The 26,398-nt window shown below is 39.2% G+C and overlaps 1 protein-coding gene across 4 annotated transcripts in view; it reads right to left on the minus strand.

Annotated features, from left to right (window-relative positions):
• Nucleotides 1-24,435, minus strand: part of map4l (microtubule associated protein 4 like) — a 100,134-nt gene extending 75,699 nt beyond the window's left edge. For all 4 annotated transcript variants that reach the window (XM_038718837.1, XM_038718839.1, XM_038718838.1 and 1 more), the window contains exons 1-2: nt 24,282-24,435; nt 5,208-5,401 (exon numbers count right to left, since the gene is read on the minus strand). In XM_038718837.1, the coding sequence (XP_038574765.1) occupies nt 5,208-5,391 (184 nt within the window). In that variant the 5' untranslated portion in view covers nt 5,392-5,401; nt 24,282-24,435. The remainder of the gene's footprint in view (nt 1-5,207; nt 5,402-24,281) is intronic.
• Between the last annotated feature and the right edge of the window lie 1,963 nt (nt 24,436-26,398).

A 26,398-nucleotide genomic window follows, 5' to 3' on the forward strand; every position in this document is an offset into this window, starting at 1 on the left:
TAAGTGTTAAAGGGTTAGAGTCCCCTTAGGGTTAGAGTACCTAAGTAACTTGTTGACAGGGTCCCGCTGTCAACCACTGTTACCAGAGTTTGTAGCGTGGACAATCTGGATTTACAGTGACAACTGTATCTAAGGAATAAGGGTTAGAGTCCCTAAGTGTTGAAAAAAGGATAGAGTGGGAGATGGGGAATCAAAGGAGTGAAATAAGCAATGGTGAGAGAGCTGCCTCTTTTTATTTTCTATTTAACTCTTTTAAAATCTTTATATTTCCCTATTGCTTTTATGTCTTATGTAAAGCAATTTGAATTACCCTGTTGTTCAAATGTGCTATATAAATAAACTTGCCTTGCTTGGTGTGCATAATTATTCACCCCTAATACCTGCTCCTTCTCAATCTCTCTCTCTGTCTCTCTCTCAAATTCATATTTTGAGTGCAACTGCTGCAGTGATTGTAGAGAAAAATGTATTCACATTCAAACTGTATGATATACATCAACTTATGTAACTTGTTATTAAAACATTTGTTTCTACTACAAATTCCTGAAAGAAATTACAACTGCTAAAATCTGTCTTTGAAACCTCTCAGATGCTTTATTTGCACACTCAAATAGCAGCTTTGTGAATGTTAAAAGTAATAAAAACATCAGCAGAATCAACTAAAGGACATTTTTCCACAAGTTCATACTCTCTGTACTGTGGTCATTCTGTGCTATCAGCAACTGAATATCATATTTCAAATAAACATCAATGTTATTGAGAGGACATAATATGCACAGATTTTTTTAAGGCTTGTGCAAAAAATTTGATATCTGTACTAAATGCCATTGTGTTAAATCTTAGCATCCGGATAAAATACAGATGCCAATTAATAAACTTTCATTTACAAGTAGCCACATTCGGTCTCGGTTGGCCAGAGAACAAATCTGATTGCATTTGTCTTTATTTTCCTGGGCTACAATAAACTGGGGTAAGCCCGGCTCCAATCCAGTGGGTGGTTGTAATGCAACTGAAGCTGTTTGGAAACTGCCAAAAACTGCCAAAAACCAGAGACCAGGCAAAAGTGTGGTTCCAACTTGATGCAGCTGGGGAAAAGCAACTGCGGCCGCCGGACTCGACGCCTGCAGCCGCCTTGCTCCCGCGAGGTTTTATTGTCAAGTGACATGGTGACGTTCTGCAGCACCGACGAAAGTCGGACACAATTTCTAACCAGCATGCCTTATTTTAAGTCCAGCATGTGTGTGCTGCGCAGAGCCGCATGAAGTCAAACGCACCTAGTCTCACAATCGAAACATCGCACTGAAACAAGGATCGTGCCATTTTCGCTAAACCCCCCCGGCGCTCACAATCGCTGCGCACAAAAACACACATGATTCGACTATCAGTCGACTATAGGCAGGACTTGACGATTCTAATTCGACTATGTAAATCCTTAGTCGGGGACAGCCCTATAGTAGTACGCTCTTAGGTTTACCTCTAGAATTAACAGTTCCTTATGTTTTATCTCAAAATTATTTGGCTAGTTTCAAATCAGAAAAAGAAGCTGCTGGATTTTTTAGGTGCTGTGCAAAATGAGCTTGGGGAAGGAAAATGAGGCAGAACTAAAGGTTTGCCCTTACTGACATTGAGGACAGATGAGCTTTTGGTTTCACACTGCAGGAGTCAGATTCATCACAGCCTTTCAATAAAACTGAGGCCTCAAATGACTTCAATTCTTACACATTATTAACACTGAAAGGAAAGAGAAAACACAACACTACCCACTACAGAATTCAAGAGAAGAAAAACAAGGCACAAGCCAAGATATGTGTTTCATCTATAAACTTTATGCCATTTCATTAATATTTTGAATCTGCAATGCTTATGCGGCTGTATTGTGTGATGTATATGAACAAACTACAACATTTTGAATTGCAAAGTTAAATATTTTGGTCACATCATGGTCACGTGATGTGGTATACGTAGTGTGAAAAGCTGATCCATACCTGCTCTTCTGTTACAAACTCACATTTCCAATCAAAAGGACACAAACACTGTGAGACCCATTCAACGAACTCTCCTGCTTTGATTTTTATTCTGTCTCTTCTGTCCCCCAACTATACGGGCGCAAAGCACTATATACTACAGAATTACACCAGCATGCCCATCTACAAGTGCCGTGGATTGCAACTGTAGCCAAACTGTGGTTCCCTACAGCTCTGTTGCATGTCAAACACTGACAGCTAGACAAGTTAACATTCAACTCAGTGGGCCAGACTGTGCCACTGGCAGGGTGCGAATTTTGTGTGTGTGTGTGATTGTGTGGTGATGGTAATGATGCTAATACTGCACTGTCTCCAGGCTGACACAGCTTAACAATGACATGGAGAGAGAAAGACAGAGAGAATGACAAAGACAAAGAAAGACAGTCCAACAGCTAATTTAAGTCTAGACAGGGTTGGCCAAAGTGTCGAAGCAATTACACTTAATCTTCGAAGCACACACACAAACACACTCCTATGAGGATTCCTGATTGCCCTGATGCATAGAGGAGAATCTGAGGAGCTTGTGTTTTCTGTATTTTGTGCCGTGATGATAACAAAAAGAAAAAGTCCAGGATCATTATTGGACTGCCTTTGACTTAAAACTAATTTTGAAATCACATGATCTCTTAATTTCAAGCATCTGAATTTAACCAAAGGCTCTAAATCAGTATGTTCAGTATGCCAAACCCTACACTGTGGAAAACATTATTTATTAACGCATCATGTCTCTGTAAAAACCAGTGGAAAAGCCTTTAAAGCAAAGCATGTTTAACAGCAACAAATTAACACTGCAATATAATTATTAACATTAATATCTTCAGCAGCTACAAAGACAACTGTTTGTGGCAAACTTAGCCGTAACTACTTACAATTTATCTGATGACTTGGTCAAACTACAAAATGAAACCTGTTTTGTAGTTCCACTGTATGCTCGTTGACCAAAGACGGATTTGTAGACAAAAATCCACCATTCTGCATCAAAAGCCAGTGTTTTTTTGCTTTTCACAGAAGACCAATGATTTGGTGAGTCTTTCTCCAGATAAAATGATTGCATCATCATATTTTCAGACACATCGCTGAAGTAAAGATCTTTAAACACCTTAAACGTCAGCACGATCTTTAAACGTCTTAAATTTGATAGTTAGTCGTATTGAATAATGGAGCGGGTTATCATGACCACAGGCCCTGGACAAAAACAACAAACAACATGTATTAAAAGGAACGAGGTAGATTTATTCATTATTTTAAGACTAGATTAAAGTTGTAGTTCACTTTATGCTACTCACATAAACAAACGTTACAAAAATGATATAAAGAAGATGGGTGAATATAATAAGTCACCCAAATAAAACTAATTTAAATGTTAGTATGACAGTGGATTCTTCTGTATGTCTTGCCAGATGGCAGCAGGGTGAACAGTCTTTGGCTGGGTGGGTCCTGGATTTTAGTATCACCTCACATTAATGATATCACTTAATGCTAGGTAGCTGGGTACCAAAAATCTTGTTAGCGGTTTTAATCACCTGCTGCAGAGCCCCCCTGTCCTGGGCTGTACACATCCCATGCCAGTTTGTGATGTTTCCAGTCAGGACGCTTTCTATTGCTCCTCTGTAAAAATTAACTAGAACTTGGAGATGTGGGAGGACCAAAACAGGTTGTCTGTGATGCTGATTCCCAGGAACCTAAAACTGTTCGCCTGCTGTGTGTGTCTTCACCTCTTTTTCCAAAAAATAAACAATCAGCTCTTTAGTTTTGCTGACGTTGAGCAGTAGGTCGTTCTCTGTGCACCATTCTGCAAGACTGTTGATTTCCTCACAATATTAATGCTCATCGTTATTTTAAATCCGGCTGATGATGGTGGTGTCATCTGCAAAAAGAGTTATCTCCATGTCGGGGGATGCAATTGTGGGTGTACAGGAACAGGAGGGGGCTGAGCACTAGAGTGAAGGAGGTGTGGCTACGGTGCAGACAGCGATAGCGGGAAGACATGTTACCTTAGAATGCTAAATTTTAGCAGAAATCTACAGATGCACAAAGACAAACTATAGTAAAATGTAATAAATAATAAATGTATATTTTGGACATTTTATTTCCCCTAGTCTGAAAAAAGACGCCCAAAGTAGTCCAAAATCTCAAAATTGACCAGTGCATGATAAAACAATATTTTTTCCTGCTGTGCCTTAAATAAAACCAACAACAACAAACCATGAAAGATGGCATTAAAAAACATCAAATGTAGTATCGAGCCACAACCACACAAACCTGTCTCTTTTCTCATTTTCATCTGCAGATTTGCTCTCTAAGATATCTCTTATTTTACAGTAGTTTTACCAAAGAGTTTTAGTGGAGTCAGCTTGACAGCTCCACCAAGTGTTTGATAGTAGTGACTTTAATGTTAAGTCTATATGAATAACAGAGTTCCGAAAAACTAATCCTACATTCAGCTGAATGTAGGATTGCAGTAAATCAAAATACTGTGCCACCTCTGGACTGCTGTCAGTCAAACTTTGTCCTGTGTGGATCTGAATTGGCTCAAAAGCCAATCTTACCTTGCTTGTTAACAAATGTAAAGATAAATGTTAACTGATCAACATTATATTGTTGCTGATGAGTACAAGACCATATGTTTTAATGTGTTCTGCCAGAAATGGGTCAAATTGGGATATTAATAGTTTCAGCTGTGTGGCGATCCCAGGAGCTCGTGAACAACTACAACAATTAGTGTTAGTAGCAAAGAGGTTACTATGCACTCCACAACAGAGTGTTTTAGTTGAATAGGACATTTTGGAAGGAAGGCAGTGATGCAGTGACTGTGTCTGTCCAATCAGAACTACTCATAAGCAGGATATCTATCTTGATATGGTATGACCGCATGCTTTGGGAATCAGGGGCACTAATGGAACGTGTAAGCAGAGAGAAGTTATTTGGTATGGGCCTTTCAGAGTGCAGGGAACACACACATTGCAGCAAAATTGTCTTCTTCAGCTTGTTTACCACCTTAAAACCAGAGGCCAATTTCACCTGAACAACTTAAATTCAAGCCCAGTGATTTTTACAAATGCCTAGCAGCCCACTCAGGTCTCGCCTCTTTGGGAAAAGACTGATTCCCTACAGGGATCCACATCACATTAGGGAAAAGCATCACTCCCTCTCCACGTCTTAGCTTAAACGCTCGTGGCGACTTACCGCTCTTGGTGTCCTTTCCATCCAGTAAGGGTCGGTAGTCGCTCTTGGTGACTGTCTCTCCCACCTTGTCATCAAAGCTGTCCTTCTCCAGCGTGGCTGCAAAGTCTCTCTTCAGCAGGGACTCAGCAGGGGCCCCACCTGAGACTCCACCTCCACCCAGAGCATCTCGCAGGCTCAGGTCCATAGTCCTGTTACTGGAGAGAAAAGGAGAGACAGGTGTGATTGCCTTTATTAATCTTTGCTGGGGCATCGGTTAGCTCACTCGGTAGATCACACGCAATGTACCACAGTAGACCGGCGGCTCATTTACTGCATGTCTTCCCCTCTCTCCCGCGCTTTTCCTGTCTATCTTCAGCTGTACTATCTTCAATAAAGGCAAAATCAGCCACGCTTACTGTTTTCTCCTTTATCCACTCCACTTCACAGGTTGTCTGACAGTCATTCTGCCTGTGTGTCATAAATAACCTGTAACTTATTTTTTCTTATTTTTATGTAACCGACCACTTCACACCTTCTAAAAGCCTGTTATTTCAGGTGAGCAGTGATGTTATTGCAGATGCAGCCTGATAATAAAAATGCCCCAAGAACAGATAAAGAAACTGGCACATGTTGCACCTTGTCATGCTTTTTCTTTCCTGTGCATCTCTGTTTTCACTGTTTTACTTTCTTTTCTCTCTCTTAATTCAGTTTGGTGGGACTTGCTTGAATGTGAAATGATTTTCTAAGATTAATTAATGTTAGTAATTAGAGCCAAAGCAACAATAACCATTGAAATTGAATTAAAACTCAACAAAAAAATTATGTTTAACAAGTTTTCAAAGGCAAAATTGAAAGTGACAGTTGAAAAAGGAAAAATAAAAATATTAACAAGTTTGTTGTGTTTCCCTTTTTCTACTGTCTTCACATTCCTTGTGTTACATGAATGAGGTACTTCTGCATGTAGTGGTAATTACAAAGGTAAATAAACTATTCTTCTAAATAAGTAATGCAATAAGGCAAACATACATCCATTAAGTATCCATAAAATTATTTCTTCACGTTTGTTTTCCTAAAAAAGTACTCATAAATGAGTCATAGAAATCAATGACTTCTGATGAGATAAGTGAATGTGATACGATTGCTGCTTTTCAGGAGAGTTGATGCTGGAAAACAGGACGTTAATGGATCCTCGCACACTGACTTGCTGCTGCCCGCATTGACCAGTGCGTAGACTGACATGGAAAACACACGTTTTGATGTGCATCATACGCTGCAAGTGTGTGTTGCCGTTAAGGTTGTTTCTGCTGATGAAGCAGAATAAAAATTAGTCTAATTACATTTTAAAAAAGAACATAGAGCTATAGAATTCTTATTGGTGTAATATGAGTGTCGACGTTATCTATACTGATGATAATGAAGTCAGGATAATGAAGTCAGGAATTTTATCTGTGCAGTTTACACACCATTATGAATCATTCGTCCAGACACGCTTCAAGGTATGAACCATTTATTGCAGCAATAAGCACTTTTAGCTTGGCGGTCTGGCTCTGCTCATGTGATGCTTTAGAATAAATCCGAGAAAGCTTGACACAGATTGTCTGAGCTCACAAAACCTTATGGCAAAGCCTAAGATATAAATGACACCTTTGAAGAACATGACAACTAAACAACTAAACACTAATACAGCAGGTGGCTGGGTCTGTTGTTTGAGACTGAATGAGTCTCAGTGGAAAATCATTTCCAAAGTAAGTGGATTGTATAGTATTTAAGAATGAAAAGTTTCAAATGTCAATTATTTTCTTCTCTGTCACTGACAACTGCAACACAGTAGCGAATAAACCAGCAGCTAGTAACACAATATATTACATTTGCTGTTCTAAGTACCCAGTACGTGCCACACAAGTAGTGATGTGTTTCGTGTTCACAAGATAGAAAAGTACAAATGAAGAACTGGGTAGCTAAACCAACGTAAATGTAAATGTATCTACTGAAATAAAAAAACAAAGACATCACAAACAAAGACTGAAACAGAATAGTATAAGCTGGATTCATTCTTCACTACAAATGCTACAAATGTAAAATATAAACAGTGTCCCAACACTAAAAACAGCATGACCACTGAACAAACTCTTCTTTCTTCCTGTCCTCTGTTTATCCGTCCATCCACCCTCCCAGCAAACAAGCTGTCATTGTCTTGCAACTTTACCACACACACACACACACACACACACACACACAGTAGCCAGTACGAGGACATACAGTAGAGTGTTAGCAGGCCTTGAGTGGAACTGTAGGCCATTGTTTTAGCGAAAGGACACAGTACAGCGGACACCTCACACACACACACACACACACACACACACACACTTTCACTTAGAGTTTCTACTTCTTCTTGTTTTCTGTTTTCTCTCTATTACTCTATCACAGCTATGAATGACATTTCACTATGAATTCTGGTTTCTCTTCTTATAAAGTCTTATAATCACAAAGCTCTCTCTCTCTCTGTCACACACACACACACACACACACACACTCATGATGCACTCAATAATCACTCCAGTACAAAATGAACCAATCCTAAATAGAGGCTTCCTACCTCTGCAATACTTAGCGCTCCATTGGAGAGATTTCATAAGCCAGAACATTCAGTGGCCTGGAACTGGTGTTCTTTGTCTCACCTAGTCGGCCTTTCATTACACACTAGAGTTGGGTATCGCCACTGATTTCCTGATTCATGATATTTCAGTTACCTTATGTATTTTGCTTGAATATGAAAGAAATTCTCAGAGAACTGATGCTGTAAATTGCACAAGGAACACGCTAACCTGGTGCATTATCAAAATATAAATGTTTCTATTAAGAATTGGGCCCAAAGCAGTTACATTAATGTACATTTTATTTAACATGACCAACATACTACAGCATTTAACACAATATAGTGCAGACAGTCTGGGTAGGGGATTACTGAGTGACCACATGGTGTGTGCAGAGACACATCATGTGGACACAAGTGAGTCTGTATCTGTATCCGTACGGTCGCAGGTGATAAGAACTGCAATGTGTACATTTCAACCTGATTTCACAAATACACAAGAGAGGGTCGAATAATGAGACACAGGTGGAACACATTAGACAATATTGGCCAGAAAATAAACAGGCACTCAAAGGCAGGTCAAATGAGACAAGACACACGAAGCAGCAAACTTTCAAAATAAAACAGGCAGTAACAAAACTAAACACTAAAACCATGACAACCACAAAATCTGAAAGGCAGTCTGGGAGAGAGGGAGAGAGAGAACAACCACTGGTCTCTCACATGGCCAGATCTCGTTGTGCAAAGAACCAAAGGATGGCCCACGCTAGACTTCACGCATACACTGGAAAATATATATTAAAAGACTGATCTCTTGGACAGGCTGTTTTTACTAATGCTGAAACTTTGTCTGACCTTGAATTTAGATTTATGAGATATTTTTGAGGACTCTACCAGACCTCCTACAAGAAAGGAATAAAGAGCACTGCAAGCGAATGGGAAACAGCCCTCACATAATATCACACAAAAAAGGACCAGGAAGAGCTTTGTATAGCAAAAGTGACCTCATGGTTGACCATTATCAGGGATTATTCCACTCCTTTAGGAAACTGAAATTGTAGCCCATACAGAATGTAGTGAGTAGTGTTAAAAGTGACCTATTATAGTGCATTTCCAGCCCTATATTGTAGTTCTGTTCTTCTTACATCAGTAGCACACAGCTGTTCAATGAAAAACCTCAGATAAACCAAATGTACACTACTTTTCTGTCTAGTGACAAGAAGTCTGTTCATTTGTAATGTGTGTGTGTGACAAGGTACAGTATATACTGTGTGTTCACTTATATGTATATTATCTTTCCCTTCCTCCCCTGGATATAGTAGAGCATTTAGCAGCTCAAGAACCAGATATTTCTCTCAGAAGTTGTTTGAGCAAAACTGGTGATAATTCTCAGGTTCCAGCAAGTCAAATGTGAAGACTTAGTGGTCTTAACTAATTTTAATATAAAATTTAATTTTATATGTTTAGGTTATTGACTTCTGGTCAGACAAAACAAGCAATTTAATGACTTTCACCATGGGCTTTAGAGTCTGTATTTTCTGAGCTTTTTGTAGAACAATTGATCAATTAAGAAAATAATATGCGCACTAGTACTACTAAGGCTTCAGGTGCATCATGCCCAGCTCTGGCAGATAAGGTCATGTTTTTGTCATTTATATTTCCCCCTCTGTTTTGGTTTTCTATTACTCACATTGTGTTTCGTTCCAGGCCCCGTCTGCCTCGCTGTCTGTGTGATCACCTGCCCCGCCCTACTGTGGTCCACCTGCGCCTCATTGTCTCCCATGTCTTTGTGCATAAATAACCACTCAGTCCTTGTGTTAGCCGCCACATCATCTGGCTCCCAGTGACTAGTGAGTTCCAGCCCTGTTCCTAGTGTACCTAGACCAGTGCTACTCTCCGACTAAGATACCCACCTTGTGTTTTTGAAATATTGTTCAATAAACCAGCTTTTGTTCAAGCCTCCTTGAGTTGTGCTGTTTCAAGCCGTGCTGTGTCAGTCCATACCGTCTGTGTGCAGCTGTGATAAAGTGCAACATTATGGACTAAGTCTGTGTCAACACTAAGGTCAAACCAAGATTTAAAACCATATTTTTAGACCAAAATCAAATAATTTCAAAGGAATCCTTGTAATCGGTGGATTGGTGCAGTACCTTCACAGAGAACTTTGATCAACTTTGACCTAATAAGTGTATAAAATCAATATTACTAGATGCATTATGATGTAACTGGGGAAATAAAAATCTTTGTGTGTGTGTGTGTGTTTGTGTGTGAGAAAGAAAGAGAGAGATGATGATGATGATGACAGCTGTTGCACTCCGAGGGATTAAAAACTGTGCACCCACAATCCCCTGCTCCAGCATCCACCACCTCTCCCTCTCTGAACTCAACCGTCTGCTACATAATCATCTCATCCTCCAGAAAACTGACAGCTCTCACGCAAGCATACACACACATTCAAAGGCCAGGAAAGAAGGAAAGGAGGAAATCAAACACATTGCTGTACCACCAAAATACAGGAGAGATTTGGTGGATATTTTTGCATACCCTCCTGTAACCTCGATGTACTGTACATAAATCAGTACAGGCAGGATTTTCTGTTATTATTTTGTCATAAACTAAAAAAAATTGCAACATTGTTTTCTGAAAAATAGCTTTTGTGGTAGCCCATAGTTGTATGTGTGTACAGGGAAAAAAATGTTACAGGAAATATATGAAAACTTCCAAGATAAACTCAGCTCAGGAAAACAAACATGTAATACTGGCTAAATATTAGACCTCAGAGAGCATTCAGCACCAAAATACATCAAATAGGTTTGTGGAAGAACATTTACATATCAGCTAATTTTCTGATGAGTTTACGTAATATAAATTAAAAGGAGTCATATAGTCATATATATATATTCCATCTTCTCTACGCTCCACTCAGCCCTCACACACCTCGAGGAAAACAACACTTACATGCTCAGTAGGGGTGGGAATCTCTGGTCACCTCATGATTCGATTCGATTATGATTCAGGTGGCTGCGATGCGATTAAAAAGCGATTATCGCTGCATCTTGTGATTTCTGGATAATTACTATGCATTTAATTTGCAAATTGAAGTCTAAAAGAAACTCCTTAGCTTAAAAGGACTAGCTAGCTTCCCTAATTTACTTTACTAACCACAGCTCCTCCTGGTCACCACCTTCTTCTCTTTAATAAGAGACTCTGAACTGAAATATATACTGTAATTTAACTAGTATCAGGATGTACAGTATGTGAACAGGGTTGTACACCAGTTTAACTTGTACCTGATGTTCTCAACCCTGGACCAGTAAGTAGTAATGGCATACAGCTAACATTAACGTGTACTTTGTTACCGATTTAGCTGGCGTTACATAGCAGCCAAGGGAGCACTGCACTGACTTCATATTGGCAGGAACTCGAGTGGTGCACAGAGAACAACCTATTGCTAAAGTCAGCAAAACCAAGGAGATGATCATTGATTTAGTTTAAAGGAGACAAAGACACACACTCTTGTCTACATCAGTGGAGCTGAGGTGGAACAGGTGAACAGTTTCAGGTTCTTGGGAATCAGCATCGCAGAGAACCTGCTAAGGTCATCTCACATGTCCACGCTGGTGAAGAAAGCTCAGAAACAGCTGTATTTCTTAAGGAAACTTCACAAACTGATGTGGCGACAGGGGATGGGATGTGCATGGCCCAGGACAGGTGGGCTCTGCAGCGGGTGTTTAAAACCACTCAGAAGATCATTGGTACCCATCTATGTGCGAAACTGTGTCATCAGAGCAGCACCATACTGTGACAGAAAATAATAATAATAATAATTATAACTTTGATTTATATAGTGCCTTTCACAAACCCAAGGACGCTTAACATAAAATATGTTTCTTAAGCAAAGTGGTACATGAATGATATGAGAGGCGGTCAAGGAGACTTTTCAGTCACGGAAAAATAAGACAATAAAATATTCTAGCCAGCAGTAGGTGAAGGTAGACCTGCCGAAATATGCCATTAAACTCATAAAAGCTAATAAACCTCTCAGTAAATTGGCACTCATCTTACCGGATCATTTTTGAACTCCAAATTTATTCAGATTACATCATTACAATGTCAAGTTAAATTGGTGTTTTTTGCCCTGTGAAAAAATGCATACTATTTTGTACATGAATGATACGAGAAGTCTGGACGGCTTGTAAATGTCAGTCATACCATAGAGAAAATTCTAAGCACGAAAAAATTGGTGAATGCCATTAAATTACTCAAATCTGTTAATGTGAGTGTTTCTTGCCAATGTGAATATGTATTTACTGTCTATTCACCACTGTCTTGTTAATAATAGTGAATGCTCACAGTCTGGACAAATGGCCTTATGACCAGAGGGCTGTCGACACCACTATCAAGTACCCTCGAGGTGACGTTCAATCAATTCAATCAACTTTATTAATCCCAGTAGGGGCAATTAGTTAAGAGCAGCCTGTCTGCAAAGGTACAATAGACCTCAATTTGTCAATAAGCACTGACTGATCTGTCTGAAGATAGTCATTACTGAATTAACTAAAACAGCAATACGAAATAAAAATCTGGCTTAACACACAGCATAAGTTAATATCTTCCCTCGGCACAACACAGCTGTTTTTGCTCCAAAGTATGATACATCATACAAGTAAGCTTTACAGCTGAGCTGCAGGTCAGTTCAGCTCAGTGATGAGTCACAGTACAATATCCTAGTCTGTGCAAATGATGTAACAGTGAATGGAGAGGTTAGTGGCCCTGGGGAGCTGCTTCTTCCTCCATTCATAGGAGTGTTGGTCGCAGAAAATGCAATACAGATTATTTCAAAACCATAAATCTCTGGTTAGTTCAGAAAACATGTTGCCACAACATATAATGATATTTCTAACTATTATCCACAATAAATTTTGCTCTTTAAACGTTAGCGCCAGTCAACATAGAATTTTTGTTTTGATTTTATTGAGGATGTAAAGCTGACTGTTTCAGCTTAGTGTAATCATGATAAAATGATTCTGCAACCAGCCGCGTGGCCTAACAAACAGGGATGCACTGCTTTAGCATCATTTTCAGTTACACAGCACATCTCAAGTCACTGCAGCTTTCAGTTTTGCTGTCCAGCTCAGTGGAGGGTTCGCACACAGTTAAAGAGAGATAGAGAGGCACCAAGCCAGGGGAACAGAGTGAGAGAGAGAGAGTGGGTGGGAGAGAGAATAACAGTGAGTGTTTCTGTGGTCTTGTCAGCCAAAAATAAATAGAGGAAGAATACCCAAGATAATGGAGGGAGAGGATCGCTACGAATTTGATGTGGAAACCAAATTCCCACATCAAATTTGTAGCGATCCTGGGTATTCTTCCTCTATTTTTTTTTTGGCTTACAAGACCATTTACTTTTAATGGACACATGTAATATGTTTTATACTTTCTGTGAATATAATCCAATTAATCTTATTTCCATACTGTATAGATACCTTATTTTGAAAACATCACATGTGTATCCTCGCGCTACAGTCATGAAGTCCATCCCAATTTGATAAATAATGTTTTATATGGTTCTCGTATCACGTAACATGAAGACTTCACAGCTTCTTCAGGTAGGACTGTCATACTGCAACACTTGTCTTTGTAAAGAGAGAAACTGAAAGCATAAAGTGGCCAACCTACCTACCAGTGGATTTACCATAAAGGCTTGAATACGTGTGCACTCCAAATTTAGGTGCGGCTAGCTTAATCGCCTTCTCAGAAACGAGTGACAGAAACACTCAAAGTGGGTCAGACCATTTGTTGCCGTTTCTAAGAAGTCAGCCACAGATGGTGTGAGTTTGCTAGGAGACAATTCAGCAGAACAGTGTCAGCAAACGGCCATTTTTGCGTCTTTCTCTGACACTTTAAAATGCTTCCACACTGCCGACATGTCAACGTAATTGTTCAGTACAATTTAATCAGTCTTTTGACATATGGGGCAGAACACGGAAGTGCTTTGTTTGCTATTTTCGGCCGATTAATTTCGGTGGCCGATCATTCGGTGCATCCCTAATCACCAGTGACACAGTGACAATGAAAAAAATGTAGTCATATTGTGTAATTTGTAGGGATAATCATGTAGTAAATCACAAGTAAATCTCTCCGTCATGAAGATTATCAGATAGCTTACTTTTCATCAGATTCATGTATTAGTATTGGAACAGCATTGGTCTGACAGCATTGTGAATGTCACCAAAAGATGGTAAAAAGTTTATCTAAACCTTACGTTCTCAAATAGCCTATCGTGTTACTTTAGGCAGAAGGAAAGTGATTACTGAGCAGCACAGCGGAAAATTGCCATTACTGAAAAAAATCTCAGCAAATAAATCAACTGTTTATCTGCTGTAGCGGTGAGCAAAAGCTAGCTGCAAACCTGAATAAAATATAACCAAAAACAACTAAACTAATTATAGCTTAAAGATAGAGACATTATCTCTTTTCTTTGTAAGAAAAAGTGTAACTTGATTTTATGAAGGTTTAGGATGTAAATAAATAAAATCCATCAATTTTTAATTATTATTAATATAGGTTTATGTCTGGCAGCTGGTCCCCAAAGTAAATTCCTTGTACATGTGAAAAAACTACCAGGCAATAAAGCTCTTCCTGATTCTGATTCTGAAAGGAGCTTTGGTTTTTGGTCCTCTAACGTTATCTAGCAGCCCTAAAATGTTTTGTTCAGTGTTCAGTTGCACTAAAAGATACTCTAAGGAGTTGGCTGTTACTCTTTTCTGGTACGTACATTTAGTGCTAAGCCTGTTTTTTGCAAGCCAAACTCAGTATCTCACTTCATATCTCAGTTAACATGAACTACAGATGCACGATACTAACCAAGCTAGCTAGCTCCATCCTCTCATCCAAATATGGTCATGTCCAGTCTCAACTGGTTCCAAAAAACGAGCCAAATAGGCAAACTCGAGGCTTCAACACAGTTTTACACAGTCTATGAGTGCAACACTATGAATGCTTTGCAGGGGTCTACATTTATAACCGTGGCATACGCACAAAACGGACCTGAAAGAGGTGTTTGCCACTTCCCACACCAAAGTTGTGATGTATAAAAATAAACTTGACAGGAGAATGGCGCAACTACAATAAAACTCTGTCCTATACGTACAAACAATTTGGAGAAATTGGCCACACAAGTGGTGAGGTGGTGACCTGAAGCTGGACTATATAATGACGCCTCTCACACATTTCATTTCACTTACTATCAAACATATAAATCCAGCAGTGTCATTTGAACTTGGCTTGTAGTGAGAATCTTTCAATTTGAGAAAATAATAACCAACACAAATCAAAGTCCGCTCAATATTATTCTTACGCCACCCAGTGCAGAGTAGCGGGCCGGACTGTAGCTGATTAAATAATCATCAAATCCAAGATAACATCCAATGCAAAGAAATGCAGATCAGAGCATCAGCGGTTCTTAATGATATCTTCTAATACTAAGCTTTCACATTTCTCAGACGTGTCAACAAAATCCTGTCATGGCTGCCCAGACAGTCGCCATGGTAACACAGCAGCTCCTCTCTGTCTCCTACTTGACTGGCACACACACTCCAACACACACACACACATATATATACGCACAGTATGTCTCTGACGTGCATCAGTTTAGATTACTGCTGACAACACACCGTCAACCTATCTCTCTCACACACACACACACACACAACGCACACATACATGCACAAAAACATTTACACATAGCAGATATACGACAGAAAGATGTAGACCGTCAGCTTATTCAACCATCCCGATGACGAACTACACAAGTCTGTCAAATGTGTCTCCATGTTTGTTGTGTTGTTATTTCAAAGTGAGAGATGATGAATAAAAATCGAGACTGCACAGAGGAGATGAGAGAAAGCTCTGTGAATGAGCCAGTGAAGGAGACAAAACAATGGAGGTAAAATGAGAACAGTACAGGATCAGTACAAAAAATTGTATCTTTTCATTTTTTCATCTCATTACTACCTCTGACTGTGTTTACACCAAGGATGCATAAAACTGGAGAACTGGACACAGCGTTTCATTCCTATAAAAGCTGCTTAGTGGCACGTGAAGCCGAAAAAATTCAACTTCGACTGTACAAAACTACGCGGATCTACCGCGTAACTTCCGCATCGTGTGGCCCATAGAGAACTACTTCAACAAGCCGAGCTGGGTAACTTCATGTTTAGCCATCTGCTAACTTGAACGGGGATAAAATTATTTAATGCAAGTGACTGATGATTCAGTGCGATTCTCCCAAGATCTTATCCACTGTTTTACAGCGCGCTTCTTTTACAGTCTATGTCTATGGTAAAGAGGATTTTGGGACCAGCGTGCATCTGACCCGGAAGTTGTAATTCCACAGTTTGGCCACTCCACCATATTGGCTTCAACACTTGCCGCACTTCCTGAGGCTTGAGGAGGTAACGTTCACACGCTTTAACAAATGAAAGCCCTCATCAAGGAGCAATTCATTAACTACAACTAAGTAGTGCTGTCTACCACTAACAGGAAACATGTAATACAGCAACAGTACACTTTAAAGGAGACCAGTAAACAGACTACCCTCAAAAGAGCAACTTGTTTTAACTTATTTTATTGTAACTTGTACTTGGAGTACCGGCGTAAACAAGTCTAACAGCTGGGAGGTAGGACCGTAGCCGCGATCATCTAATCTCTTGGAGAACTTGGAGAACAAAACCGTAGCTCCAACCATGCGGTGGCAAAAGCAAGTTGGCAATCTTCTCCCTTCAATTCAACTTGCATTCATGGATTACCTGCGATCAAGGGACGTTTTTCACAATGACATGAGCTTTTATACGCTACGCCATGTGTCATCCCAGGTCACATGTGACTTTGTTGATATAAAATACTCGACCTGCACGTGCATGATGAGACGGACAATACTCAGTGTTAAGCACTGCCTCCGGTGGTCAGAAAGAATGAAATAGCAGAGTTTTGTGGTTTGTCAGTCAGTGACGAGGTTTCTGTTAATGCCAGGGTATGTCTAACAAAGCAAGATTTGCCTGTTCAAAATTACCATAATATCCACAGCTGCAAGCCAGAGCAGGTTCAAGTTTAAGCTGTATAACATGTCCACACTGTTTACATTTAGGAAGCAATGAAGATAACACACTACACCACAGATAGAATCTGTTATTTCTTAGTTAACTGATAACATGGTAGCGTGTTTACAGGATGAAGCTCCTACAGACTGTTTTCTGCTTTCATTTATCCATCAGTGATTTATTTTATCATTACAGATGTCTGCAGTGGTTTCAGGCCAATAAATCCCACTGTGGCAATAAAATGGCTTCTAACAGATAGCTCATAGCTTACATAATTCTCTCATCAATAATGAATAAAAAAACTATTATTGCAGACGGATTCTCAAGAGTAACTGGTGCAACAGATTGCACCCATATTCTCAACAGCACAGTATGAGGCCAACTTCACAATGCTCACGGACTCAAAAGACAATATTGTATCAGTGAGAAGTTTTCCCACTGTGTCTTCATTACTAGGCAGGGGGTGAGACAATTAGCTTGACATTGATGCTATCTCTCGTTATCTCAGTCATTGGCAGCAACATTGTTACTCTTAATCCCACAGTGTAAGTTCCAATGCATCTAGCTCTTATATAATATATTTATTTAAATTGGTACTGGAAAAGGTTTAAGATGATGGACCCAGTACTTGAACAATAAAGGGTTGTTAAAGTCAAAAGACACTTGTGTTCAGTGTCTGTGTAACACTTAACATCTGTTGTGTAAGAAAAAATGCATGCACATATGGGCCAACAATTTTTAGATCGAACCCTTAAAGCTGCATTGATTTTTTATCCACTAGCTGAAAACACAGCATCTGGCATATTATGACCTTACGAAGCTGCTTTGGCCAATGTGTTAGTAAACAATTGCTTATACACACTCAGCATACAAGCTAAAATGTCCTACAACGCTTTTGTATTATTTTGGCATTGACTAATTATGCAAACTAATGCCAGATGTCACAAATCATGTTTTAAAAAGAAAATATGATGTAATGGCACTTCCTGCATTAATATATATGATAAATTTTTTCCACACCATATATTTTATCCTTCGTTTGGTTATCCTGTCATTAAGACATTCTCCTGCTTTGGGTCTAACAAAGTGAATGTTTATTCTTAAATCAGACATGCTTACTGAGGGGTTGAGTATATCACTAGAAAAGAAAATGGAGAGAAAACATGCCACCCAAAAGGAAGCTATAGTGTATTGGAAATCCACAGACTCTGATAGGCGAGAGGACACCAAATTTGGGCTTTTAAGGTCATAATGTTTGTATCTGGATACTGACACGTTTCTCTGTCAATCGACCTCTTGTGCGGACAACACAACTGTACTGAGAACGGGTGAGTCTCGGTAGGCTTCCAAGTGGAATCTGGTGCAGTTCACTCGTGATTGGAAAGCAAACAAACCTACCACAGTATTTTATGATAACAGATTTGTGATTTTAGCATTATTTCAAAAGTGAAACTATTAATAAATCCAAGTGATCTTATAATTGATCTTGTCAAGTAAGTTGAGATCCCCACGAATCTTTTTATCAGGTCGCAAAGGAGAAAGCTGGAGCCATTATGCTTTTGATAACAACTGGGTGTAAAGTACTTTCCATCTGCTTAAAGCCCCCCTCCAGTGTATTTCCTTACAGTCATTTCCTTACAATGTTGATTACCCACATAGTTTGCAAAATATTTTTTGACAAATAGCTTAGTTTTGTGCTCAAAGTTGCAAAGGTTGCTTAGTTGTTAAAACGGGGTTGTGACGTATGACTATAGTAATTCCATAAGTCATACGTCATTGTCCAAGCTTGCGCGCTGTCACGCCTCGTTAAGTCAGAGCATCAAACCGATAAATATCATTGTGAGCTAGCTAACCAATTTATCATGTAATTTACTTATAACTTACAGTAGGTATGTCTCTCTGTGTCTGATTGTTGGTTTGTCTTTCTAGTTTAATTAGCTAAGTTAACTTCGTTAAGCCAGGTGTAGTTAGCTAGCATAGTTATTGCAGAAAGTTACCTAACAGGCTATCTTCATTTATTTTTTAGTTTCCTCCTCTTGGTTTAGTGTGCTGTTCATTTTCATTATGGCATCTGTGCGTGTGGTGTTGGAGGACAGATGACAGAAAACGAGTCGCACTTTCACCTGCCACCATCTTATTTACAGTCTGCAACATGCATTTTACTGACGCCCGTTTTACCAAAGCATCGGCCGAGGCACCCACCATACCCCCGCGGTAAAGTAAGCGCACCACGTACAAACGTAGTGGGAGTTATCATGTGCAGTGCATGACAGGACCATCGACTGCAGTGCATGACAGGACCATCGACTGCAGTGCATGACAGGACCATCGACTGTATTATTGATAACAGCTGATACTCGCACATTAGTTTCTGTCACGGGTAAGTAATGGCTACTCCTGCCAAACAGTAAAGTGTACTAAACTTTACAGTGTAGTGATGTTAACAAAGCATATCGTTAGTGAACACTCCAGCCGGTCAGTTTTTGGTTGTCATGGTAATGTATTACGTCCGACTATTAACCACACCCCCATTCTCTGTTTGAGAAAGAACGTTCATCAAAAATGGCAGTTAAACCTGCTTTAATACAGAGCTTAACAATGCTCTAAGCAATGAAATGAGTAATGATTAAAAGAAAGATGATTTGGTATTAAAACATGATGTGATGGTTGAAATATAGGATATCTAATTGATATTGAACATGAATAATTTAAAATGATCATTTCATGGTAAAATAATTAACGGGTGTAGACATCATGACTATGAGTCAGCAGCAGAGAGACGGACGAAAAAGGAGAAGTGGAAGGATCAAACATGGACATATCCTGACCCCAACACACAATCCAGCACATCCACCAACACACACTCACAATTACACCCAAAGACAACATGAAGAAAGAATATATAGGATAAGCAGAAGGCAGATCGTGGTTACAGATCTGAAGGCATCAAGCTCAGTACTGGATCATCACAGCACATGACGGAAAGCCTAGAATAAGATTTTGAACAGCAAAGAACCAGAGATCACTTCAGAATTTTCTTCAGTGGATTTTAAGAGATCGAGTGACAGACAATAACCACGTCCAACCATCCAAAGAATTATTGGATTCTCAAGTTTTTCTTGTTCATCTGCATCGTGGACTGACGACTTTAGAGACATTTTGAGGGCTTTGGACAGAGCAACAAGTTTCTACAACATTCTACAGTTCTGTCAGTCTGTCCTCACCCAGAAAATGACAACATAGGTCGATAGTTGAAGGGCTTAAAACAACCGAAATAAACGAGTTACCTGTCAGTCTGTATAACTTTAAGTTTCAGAATCTAGAAGGACTTAAAGATTACCTGGGTCAATACACCACTATTAGATCACAACTACTGTACTTCCTCTACCTGGCTGACTTGATGATTTACTGAATAACTGGAGAGCCTATATGTTGCCTATAAAAGTAAGCTGAGAGTTTTAAAATAACTTCCACAGTGAAGGGTCAGTCTGCTGGATGGCTGGTTTACTGTCTGTTTCACTGGGGAAATAAGTAACTCTGAGTGGCCGACTGCCTGGCAAATGGACTAAAAATGTTTAGATCACCACTATTCTGATTTCCTGCCTGCATGGCTGGTAATCGTGTAGGGATTGTATGTAATTCCACCAATCCCTAAAACAGAATTTATGGCATCATCATCACAACAGCCATGCATTAGAACATCTCTGATAATCCATCTGGCTTCCTGCATGTACTCTTTGGCATCATCGGTTTTATCTTTTTAATCATGCTATCTATGGTTTAAACATTCAAAGATACCAAAGGAGCTGCATTGCCAAACCATGCAGGCTGTTATCCTGCCATACACTCAAGATCTGAGGTGTTCACCTGTAAGGCCTTTGCTCATTCACCTTATATTCTGCCTTCCAGTTCCTTAAAATGTGTATTTCACTGCAAACAGGACCGCAGAAATTGCATTCAATTTCCTAAAACCAGCCTCTACTTGTGAGCTGATCTCAAAACTTACCAAGAACTCCACCCAGGTAAAATTTTGCTTCCATTCACATCTAGTTAGATCTAGAGATTGACTTGATGTGCATCACGATCAGTCTGAACACACAAGCTTAACCATGTATAGGATGTCATTGAAAATACTTATTTCTAGCATGGTTAACATTATGATAAACACAATCTAGCCCGACTAGCATTTTCTTTTATTCTTTCTTACGTATTCTAATAGTATTCTAAAATATTTTTTCCCTTTACAAATCTTATTATTTTGGCAATAAAAGAAATTAACCCTTTTCTACTTTTGCACACATTTTAAGTCCATCTTCCTATTAGAACCTGCCAATTTTTGTAAATTGTTTGTTCCCAAGTGTTTCTCCATCCATTTATTACTACATCAGTCTCTTACTTATCTTCCTCTCTTTTTTCTTTCTTTCTTTCCATCTGTCTTTCGATTACTAATTATTGTTTCTATTTTTGACTGTCTGTCTTTCCAGAGGGGTACGGTTAACACAGAAAGTAGTAAATAGAAATTGGGCACTCTTCATTATAGGGTGATTAATATATGGTTTCACAGATGATTTAGAAACAAATCTGGCCTTTCAATACCAAAAAGCATTAAACTATTTTGTTTCACATACCTAAAAAATAAAAAACATCCCCATACTTTTAATGTATATGGCTTTGTGTCCATTCACCAGCAATGAAAATGGGTCTGATATCTACCATTAACATGCATTCATTATCTCCACTGTTGTGAATCCCTTGAAAACATTTTCTCCAAGGCCAAAGGTATAGTATAAAGTTTCAGTACATAACGTCTTGAACAACTCTACTTTCTTACAGAGGGTTATCTTACATATTGTGCTTTTCCAAATCTGGAGTCTGTGGGACATCTCTGCTCTAATGGCCGTATGGACTTTTGTTGCATAGGTTGCAAGGTTTCCAAACAACTGCTCTCTGGTCCACTTCAAAGGGGTGGTCAAGTGAACTCTGGAGTGGTTAATTTCTGAACCAGTAATAGGAAGCATACTATTGTATGTGTAATTTCATTGGTTAAGAAAAATGTTTTGGTGGCTGGTGAACTAGAAGCGCGTTTGCTACCAAAATGTTGGTGAGATGCCTCCTAAATATTTGGGCTAAAGAGAAAACTTCTCAGTTATTAGAGAAGGTGCATAATAACCCTGATATGTTAAAACTATTCAGTGATAAAATGAAAGAGAATTGATTGCAGCGATCTGTTGAGCAGTATTGTGTGAAAGTAAAAAAAAAAAACTGCTAACTGTTAACCACATGGTTAACAATTGTTTACAATTTCTGGACCGTTTTAGTTTTTCCTGAGTGAACGCAAACTGAATTAGTTGGAAAATTTGTATTTGGGGCTCAGAATATTGATGCTTTCGGGGGTATCTGCCGAAAAATCTTTTAAGATACTGTGACATCCCTTGTTCCAAGCCAGGTGGGGACTTGTTGACTTTTTGTACTACTTTGATAATCGACTATCATTCTACAAGAAAATGGCAAAATATTCTCTGGTTCAAGTTTCTCAGATGTGAGGATTTGCTGACTTCTCTTCTCTCAGTTATATTATGGTGTGTTGAATATTCATGGATTTTTTGGAGTGTCTGCTGGAAATAATAAGCAAGTTTGAAGATGAAGGGCATTGTTTTCTATTTCCTGGCCTTTACAGACAAAATTATTATTTGATTATAAATCCATTATGAAATTAATAGTCAGTCATAGCCTTAATTTTGTCAAAAATGGCATACAATTTTCCCCAATAAATAAATATAAATGGAAGCGATAGTGAGTTCACTCAAGTAGTCAACCTGTTCTACTACCTACTTCATCACTCCCAAAAATAAGAACATATAGCATTAGATATAATAATATATATATTATATTAAAGAATAACTTGCTATTGAGTGAGTTTTTAAATAGAAAATGGCTAAAATTATATTAATCTATCACCAGATATGACGTGCTAAATTTTAATTTCCAACCATCTAACACGGTTTATTCCTGGTCTATTCCAAGTAGTTATGTCACAAAATAAATAATCAAATCTCAAAAGGCTCTTTTGATTAAATACAGTGTGACATATGAGTGACAGAGTGAGAGACAGACTGTAACAAGGTGACAGGTAGGCAGAGCTGGAATGGCAGAAAGTGCCCAACAACCACAAACACACAAAGACATTCAGAAAAATGACCAACCTCTTCAACCGTGCAGGAACATCAGGTCCGTCAACACTAAGCACTGACTACCAACAGACAATTATCCCAAATTATTTTCTAGAAAACTTTCTAAAGAAACATGTCATGCTGAATTACTGTACAGAATATGTCTTGGCTTTGAACATCATGTAACTTTGTTAAAGTGATGCAAAAAGCAGATGCAGAACTGAAACTATGATGTTTACTCAAATTATAGAGCCACTTCTACTTTAAGGGAAATTGAAGGGGAGAATTAAGATGTTCCTACTCTGATAGTATTCCTAACAGCGTGTCTGTGCTGCGGCTAGTCCATTTATTCATGAGTTTACAAGGCATTTATGATCCTCAAACATCCCACGTTCAATTTCATATGTCAAATAGACTGAAGACCGAAAACGGAAACAGCCTGAAGAGAAAGACATGCGCATAGATAGAACAATGTGTACTAATCCACACAGAGACAGAGGATGCAGTGTGTGTGTTTGTGTGTGTATGTAGCTGTGTATAGAGTGTGTATGTGTGGATGGGTATTATTGTATAACAGCCAGGCTTAGTCCCTATAGACCATCAGACTCTTACTAAAAACTGGGAACTGTTTAGGTGCTGTAACTGCAGATGACTGCCTTTGAGAATAAAAACTCCTGTAGAAAACAAGTAGACAAATAGCACTAAAAATAGCAGGATATTGGTTACTGTAGTCCCATATAGGAATATTATAAAGGTTACAGGTAAGAGTCTGAAATACCATTAGATGCAACGACACACTATACAGTCTTTAATGATTACTGAGTAGCATGAGTGAGAATGCAGGAACATTATAGGAATACTACAGCCTAGTGATTTTTCAGCAGGAGGGTGTACCATCCCGACTGCGGCACCACCATAACAAAGAGACACGAATCCACAGACCTCTGCGAGAGAGACAGAGATCCCCCCCATCACACGCCCACTCTCCTCTGCCATTGTGATGGGAAACACCGTGCACAGCATTGTCAAATTGCCAGTCCGCCATATAACTAGCTAAAAATAGGCCCATGTCCATGCCACTGCAGCGCGAGACCTAAATACAGATAACTGTCATAAATATTTCATTAATTTCATCTTTCAGCAACGCGCGAGAGGATGACGCAGCGCTAGGATAAACAACGACGATGACACATCGTAAATCAGATATAAATTGAGAAACACTCCCTCTACTCACCGTTTCTATGCGTCCCGTTTCTTTCGCTGACTGTGTATATGTGTGAGTGTGTGTGCGTGTGTGTATATGTGTAACAGTCACAGTGTGTGATGGTGAAAATCTCTCCACCTTTCGCTGCTTGCAGAGCAGACTGGTGCCAGCGAGCGCTCACACACAAGCCTCGCCCCCTTCTCAACAGGCGCAGCCAATCAGGAGGCAGCAAGAAAAGCCTTTTCCCCCTGAATCTGAAGGCAGCAGGGCTTCTGCGGCCTTCACTTGTTGCCGTAAATACAGATACTTTGACTCGATTTTTTGATGGAGTTGTGAGACTGCAATAAATCCAAGGACTAAAATATGTAATTCCAATATGGACCCAAGGTAAGACCAAGACAGAGAAAAACATATAAAAACTAATGTTTTTTGAAACCCAAATGACATCACTACATACTAACACCACAAGAAAAATCAATATTACAATATTTTAAAAATAGCAAAAATTAAATTTTTAGCACATTTATGTTAATTGAAGTAAATTAGCTATTTAAATCATGCAATATATGTAGCTCAAATGTCAATAGCATGGTCAAAACTATTTCTAACTATTTCTATTACTATTACATTATTACTATTTAGAAATTATTCACCAAAAAACAAGTGGAAGGTGACAGTATTACTGTTAGCAGCGGTGCTAGAGCACTGCCTCCTGTAGACGACCTGGACGCTCATGCCTCCATGCACTGCTGGCCCAAGTTCACACAAGAGTACCAAACTGCCAAACTACATTTGCAATGCGCATGTGCATAGTCTACAGCGGCTGTACAAAAACACAACTATGTATAGTCAATAATTTTGATGAAAATAGCAATGTGAGGCACTGAACTGGATACATGTACTGTTTAACAGACCACACGAGACAATTATTAGTTTGGAAAAACAATAAACACTGGATTGAACACCAGCAGTTGAAAATATACCTGACCTGAATGCAGTACATCCGAGGTACAAAGAGACAAAGACTACTTTAGTGTGAGACCCTCATGGATCCTGTGCGAAATATATCCACTGACAAAATAAAAACAATTCTCATTTAAAAAGGGGTCTCTTTGTGTCAGCAACAGAGAAGCTAACTACCCTGCATTGGCAAGAGACTGTGTGCAAGCGTTTTTGTCTCTGGAAACATCTGCACAATATTTCTGAACACAAGAGTAGCTCAGACAGTATGTTCAACATGCTAACACTGATACAGAGGTTGAGCTAGTCTGGGGCAACTGACTCAGCCATAAAGCAAACCTTATATGTGAGGCAATATTGGAGGGATGTTATATGACTGTGTTGTGGCAGTTATCAAGGTTTTAGGAGAAACAGGACTGGCATTTAGAGGAAATAATCATTAAAAAACTGAAAGTGTTTGGGGATTTTGTTGACATTAAACTGTGAAGAGTTCATTGAGTTAGTGGGAGAAAAAACTGGCAATAAGCCCAACTGGAGAAGAGCTTTGTGATGCGAAATATTTCTCCGACAGTGTAGATTCAACTCCTGACCTACCTCATGCTGATCAGTTAACATTTATCTCTAGATGTGTTAGCAAGCAAGGTAAGACTGTGGAACAGTTTCTGGCTTTTGAGCCAATTCAGAGCAATACAGTTTGGCAGATTGTGTGGTCGCCATGGTGGATAGTTTTGGGCTGGACTTATCTAATTATAGAGGCCAATCATTTGCCAGCTACATGTTAGGGTGGTGCAATGGCTTGCAGGTGCACTTGAAGTAAAGAAACCCATTAATTCATTATATATACCTTGTGCTGCCTATTCTCTATACCTATATAGACTCAACATAAAAGTCACAATCAAACACTTGGTTGAGCTGCCAAGCTGAATCCACTAAAGCTCTTTGGCAAAACTACTGTAAAATAAAAGAGGCCTTAGGAATCTCCAGCACACCAGAAAGTCCGAACTATTTGAAAATGAAGAACACTTGTGGACCACACAAAACAATGCTTGACTTGAGCAAACTGAATGTCAGTGTAAGTGGTTAGTTGACTGACTGTATGACTGTCCGAGTTGCAGGCTGATGAAGCTAGCTAGTCAGATGACTGACCAGCAGTTGGATTATCTGAGATTATGGCTTCCATTTGATTT

Source organism: Micropterus salmoides, unplaced genomic scaffold (assembly GCF_014851395.1).
Source record: "Micropterus salmoides isolate LMB-PRFRI ecotype aquatic unplaced genomic scaffold, ASM1485139v1 Ms_hic_scaffold_14, whole genome shotgun sequence".
Taxonomy (NCBI): domain Eukaryota; kingdom Metazoa; phylum Chordata; class Actinopteri; order Centrarchiformes; family Centrarchidae; genus Micropterus; species Micropterus salmoides.